Source organism: Mandrillus leucophaeus, unplaced genomic scaffold (genome assembly GCF_000951045.1).
Source record: "Mandrillus leucophaeus isolate KB7577 unplaced genomic scaffold, Mleu.le_1.0 Scaffold870, whole genome shotgun sequence".
NCBI lineage: Eukaryota > Metazoa > Chordata > Mammalia > Primates > Cercopithecidae > Mandrillus > Mandrillus leucophaeus.
In genome coordinates, this window is record NW_012109475.1 from 91,571 (window position 1) to 96,653 (window position 5,083).

The following is a 5,083-nucleotide window of genomic DNA, read 5'->3' on the forward strand; positions in this document are numbered from 1 at the left end:
CGCGGCGGCGGCAGCGGCGGCGGCGGCGGCAGGATGATCAAGCTGTTCTCGCTGAAGCAGCAGAAGAAGGAGGAGGAGTCGGCGGGCGGCACCAAGGGCAGCAGCAAGAAGGCGTCGGCGGCGCAGCTGCGGATCCAGAAGGGTAGGGGGTCAGGGGATGGGGTTGGAGCTGGAGGTCGGAGGTCAGGGCCTGAGGCAGGGTGATGTTGAGAGTCAGGAGGGGGTAATGGTGTTGCCGACGGTCAGAGGTGGAGGGCCCCGAGTGGGGGGGGGTCGGAGTTCAGGTCTTGAGGGTTGGGATCATGCAGTCACGGGGTGGGGGTCAGAGATGGGGCCCGGTATGTGGTGGTTTAGGATATTAGGAAGGCCTGGCGTCTGGTACTAGGGACTCGGAATCTCAGAGTCAGGCAGTGGAGTGGAGGAGCTGGGGACTGGAGAGTATGGGGGTTAGACGGGAACTTGGGTTTGGGGTGACAGGCGAAAAAGAGACGGATAGTAGAGGCTAAAGGTTGGGGATATGAGTGGGAGAGGATTTAGTGTATTATGCTGGGGTCTCTGGGAATCTCAGAGTCAAACGGGTAAAGTAAGTTGGAGGATTAGGGACTCATGGGCCTACCTGAGAGTCACAGCAATTTGGATTTGGGCTTTGGGGTAACAGGTGGAGGAAGGAAGGTTAGTGAGTACCAGGGATTGGAGACAGGGGTGAGGGGAAATTTAGGCTATTGTGCTGTGAACCTCAGAGTCAAAGGAGGTGGGGCAGGGTGGTGGGGGTTGGGGACTTGAGATTGTGGGGGTCAGATGGGAAGCTGGGTCTGAGAGACAGAGAAGAGGAAGGACAGTGAGGACTGAGGGTTGGTGGGGGTGGGCAGCATCTTTGAGTTTGGGTGAACAGGTAGATACTGGAGAGTGGAGGTCATGGATGGGGAGCCTGGAGTTTAGGGCAGTCAGAGGATGTTTGGGAGTGGGGGCATTTGGGAGCTGTGGATACAGAAAAGTTGGGGGTTACCCTGGGCCAGGAGTTGAGACACGCATACACAACTAAACATGCATGTTTGGGGTATGATGTGTATCCACAAGAGCCAAGCTAGGGAACAGGGAGAGGGCTGGAGGTGTGGAGCACAGCCCAGCACAGAGGCCTAGGGGTCTAGGAGGAGACCATGGGGGTTCTGCTAACAAACACCTGCCCTAAGTGTCCTGCTGGCTCCCTCTCTCTCTCTCTTCCCCTCCCTCTTTCTGACCCCCACTCTCTGCTGCCCAAACCCAGACATAAACGAGCTGAACCTGCCCAAGACGTGTGATATCAGCTTCTCAGATCCAGACGACCTCCTCAACTTCAAGCTGGTCATCTGTCCTGATGAGGTGAGGGGTGCACATGGCTGAATTCCCAGGAGCAGACCAAGGGTGTCCCCACTGAGAGGAGGGAGACGTATTCTGTTCATCAGGCCCCACAGGATGGAACCCTAAAATTTTCTTCTCCCCCTTTCCCTCCCAGGGCTTCTACAAGAGTGGGAAGTTTGTGTTCAGTTTTAAGGTGAGTCCCAGGCAGGCAGGGATGGCTCCCTGGACTGAGGAGGCAGCAGCTGAGGCCCTTCCAGGGACCTACCCATCTCTCCTTTCTTTTCCTGGAGCCAGGTGGGCCAGGGATACCCACATGATCCCCCCAAGGTGAAGTGTGAGACAATGGTCTATCACCCCAACATTGACCTCGAGGGCAACGTCTGCCTCAACATCCTCAGGTGAAGGCACGGGCCCTCTACTGCCCTCCCCAGCCCTGCCTGCCAGGTCCCCCTCATGGTCTTGTGGGCACTACATCAGACTCTGTCCCTTCCCACCCCTTTGTTGTTTGTGATTTCTTCATTTCCCAGTCATCTTCCTCATGGCCTGACCTTGGTTTTCTCCCTGGCCTAGCCTGTTCCACACCCTCCTTCCCAGCCTCTCACATGCTCACTCTCCTATGCCCTGGATCTGACCTGCCCAATACCAGAGGGGCCTCTGGCAGTCTCCCACTCACCAAGCTCTGACCCTGATGCTCTCTGTCCACAGAGAGGACTGGAAGCCAGTCCTTACGATAAACTCCATAATTTATGGCCTGCAGTATCTCTTCTTGGTGAGTAGGAATAGGTGGTTGGGTCTGGGGAGACTGACCTTCTGTCCCTCTGGCCTGTTGACCGCCCTACCTGTACTGGCTACAGGAGCCCAACCCCGAGGACCCACTGAACAAGGAGGCCGCAGAGGTCCTGCAGAACAACCGGCGGCTGTTTGAGCAGAACGTACAGCGCTCCATGCGGGGTGGCTACATCGGCTCCACCTACTTCGAGCGCTGCCTGAAATAGGGTTGGCGCATACCCACCCCCGCCACGGCCACAAGCCCTGGCATCCCCTGCAAATATTTATTGGGGGCCATCGGTAGGGGTTTGGGGGGCGGCCCATGGGGGAATTCCCTGCCTTGGCCTTACCTCCCCTTCCTGCCACTTGCCCCTAGTTATTTTTTTTTTTTTTTTTTTTTTTACCACCATGTGATTAAGGTCGGCGCTGCCTCCCCCGACCCACTCAGCGATGGGAAATGAATTGGCTTGTCTAGCCCCCCTGCTGGGTGCTTGTTCAGCCCCCACTCTGGGCTGTGGAGTGGGTGGGCAAGGGGCCTGGGTAGCTGGGCCCAGGCAACCCACCCCTCCACCTCTGGAGGTCGCACCAGGCTATTAAAGGGGAATGTTACTGCATGGCCTCTGCTTCTTACTTCTATGGGGTGGGTGGGGCAGCTGAGGTCCATTAGGGCCTGCAAAGCTGGGGTGGTGGAACGTCTGGGCACAGGTGGCATTGGAGCACCCTACAACAGGCTGCCCAGTGCCTGGGGCAAATCTCGAGTTGGTGGGGATACCAGGCCAGAGCCTGGGGTTGGTTGGGATGAAGCCTACTCTAGGATGAGAAGCGTAGGCAAGATCCAGTGACCTCTGGGTTCCTGGCCAAGAGGGCAGCACAGTGGAAGAAACAAGCCATCTCTAGCTTTGCCCCTTTCTTGTGTGGGTGGGCCCACCGAGGAGGAGGAGCCTCCTGAGGCTCCTTCTATCTGAGGCCTCAGGCAGAAGTCAGGGTCTCACGGACAAGCTGGGCCCTCAAGTGGAGGTTGGTTGGAAAGCGCCCACCCCGGTACTGGCTTGGTGGGGTCACTCGGTCGGGACTCAAACATGAAACACTGACGCGCAAAGGAAACGGGAGCTATTGCGCATGCGCTCGAACGCTGCCCCATTCCAGGGCACGTACGCACGCGCGCTCCTGGGAGCCTCCCAACCTTCCGGGTGCGGGCGGGGCATGTTACGTCACGTCGTTTAATCCGGAAACGGCGGCGGAGGCGACAGGATCGAGGGGCCTTGGTAGGTGGGCAAGTCGGGGAACCCAGAAAGAAGCGTGACCCGGAAGCGGAAGCGGGTGCCCGTCCCAGCTCCGGTGAGTGGCCCCTGCTGGACCGCGGATACCGGGCGGGCGTGCGGGCGGCAGCGTACGAGGCTTCTACTCGCCCGGGTGTCCGGTGCCTCGCTTCTCCCTGGGACCCTGTCGTCAACATCGAGGTCTCCAACACCACCTTGCTTTGGTGCCGGGCCCACTGACTCTCTGTCCTCGGTGTATAGTGCGACCCAACCTGCATCATCCCGTCCTCGGTGTACAGGATGCCCCAGCGCTCCCAACCGTCTCCCTCAGCATTCAGGGTTCCCGGATTCTAATGCCTTGTCCTCAGCTTCACAGCCCCACATTCACCTTTCTTGGTTCTTAGGGTCTCCGCCCATCCTGTCCTCCTCTATCAGAACCCCCACAATTGCCCTGTGCTCGGTGCCCACGGTCCCTAAAACACTAGTGCGCCAACTCTCGTCGCCCCCCGCTCTCAGTCGTATCAAGGACTCCAGGGCCTCACCCATGGGTCTGGAGAGAAAAGCTAAACTTGGAAGCCGTAACTTCTGTGGGGGCATGGCGATGGAGGGGCTCGGGCCAGCGCTTGGATAATTTTCAGGTTTACCTGTCCCCCTTATGTGTCCCCGGGACAATCCCAGTGTTCTCAGCTGCTCCCTTTTGGCCCCTCATTCCTGTCTCCAGTCTCAGCCCCTGCCCGTTTGGCAAGGCTCCCGTGACCCTGTTCTGCTTCTTGCCCTCCTTCTGGGCCCCCTGCCCTACAACTGGGCCTCACATCTGTCTCAGGCCTGCCAGTGAGCTTCTACCACCATGGACCTGTTGTTCGGGCGCCGGAAGACGCCAGAGGAGCTACTGCGGCAGAACCAGAGGGCCCTGAACCGTGCCATGCGGGAGCTGGACCGCGAGCGACAGAAACTAGAGACCCAGGAGAAGAAAATCATTGCAGACATTAAGAAGATGGCCAAGCAAGGCCAGATGGTGAGTGTGGGTGGTCAGGGGCAGGTTGCTGTCAATCAGGCACGGCTGTAACAGCAGTGAACAAGAGAGACCAGACACCAAACACAGGTGCTTTCAGCAAAATGAGTGGAGTGAAAGGTCAGCAGGGCTTCCCTAGTTTGAGGGTCTGGAAGGCTGCCTCCAAGGAACTGGTATGAGAGCCAAGGCTTGAGTTATGACAGTGAGCCTACAGATCTGGGCAGGGAATGTGTCAAGCAGACAGAGCAGCAAATGTTAAAAGAGAGCCTCGACAAAACGGGAGATGACAGGTGAGCTTCAAGAGTTGGGCATGGACCAGATAATTCAGAATTGTGGGCCAAAGTGGGAGCTAAGTTGAAAGGTTAGGGATTACAGGGCTGGGCGCGGTAGCTCACACCTGTAATCCCAGCACTTTGGGAGGCCAAGGTGGTTGGATCACCTGAGGTCAGGACTTCGAGACCAGCCTGACCAGCGTGGTGAAACCCCAGCTCTACTGAAAATACAAAAAACTAGTTGGGCGTGGTGGTGCACACCTGTAATCCCAGCTACTCTGGAGGCTGAGGCAGGACAATCACTTGAACCCAGGAGGCGGAGGTTACAATGAGCTGACATTGTGCCACTGCACTCCAGCCTGGGCAACAGAGCAAGACTCTGTCTCAAAAAAAAAAAAAAAAAAAGAAAGAAAAAAGATAACTATAAGGATAAG

General features: G+C 57.4%; 2 protein-coding genes across 7 annotated transcripts in view; both read left to right on the top strand.

The window, feature by feature from the left end:
• Positions 1-5,055, top strand: UBE2M (ubiquitin-conjugating enzyme E2M). 2 transcript variants are annotated; one of them, XR_001004754.1, is made up of 7 exons: positions 1-142; positions 1,265-1,359; positions 1,493-1,531; positions 1,633-1,736; positions 2,044-2,107; positions 2,193-2,709; positions 5,028-5,055. XR_001004754.1 is itself a non-coding variant. In XM_011969066.1 (6 exons), the coding sequence occupies exons 1-6, from the start codon at positions 34-36 to the stop codon at positions 2,331-2,333; spliced, it is 552 nt and encodes a 183-aa protein (XP_011824456.1). In that variant the 5' UTR covers positions 1-33; the 3' UTR covers positions 2,334-2,720. The 2 variants fall into 2 exon arrangements, 1 of the variants encoding a protein (XP_011824456.1); XM_011969066.1 differs by lacking the exon at positions 5,028-5,055 and having other exon boundaries at positions 2,193-2,720.
• Positions 3,301-5,083, top strand: part of CHMP2A (charged multivesicular body protein 2A) — a 3,639-nt gene continuing 1,856 nt past the window's right edge. For 3 of the 5 annotated variants that reach the window (XM_011969061.1, XM_011969064.1, XM_011969063.1), the window contains exons 1-2: positions 3,430-3,566; positions 4,189-4,380. In XM_011969061.1, the coding sequence (XP_011824451.1) occupies positions 4,213-4,380 (168 nt within the window). In that variant the 5' untranslated portion in view covers positions 3,430-3,566; positions 4,189-4,212. Of the gene's footprint in view, positions 3,567-4,188; positions 4,381-5,083 lie in introns of all 5 variants that reach the window. The other 2 variants (XM_011969060.1, XM_011969062.1) reach the window with 1 other exon arrangement.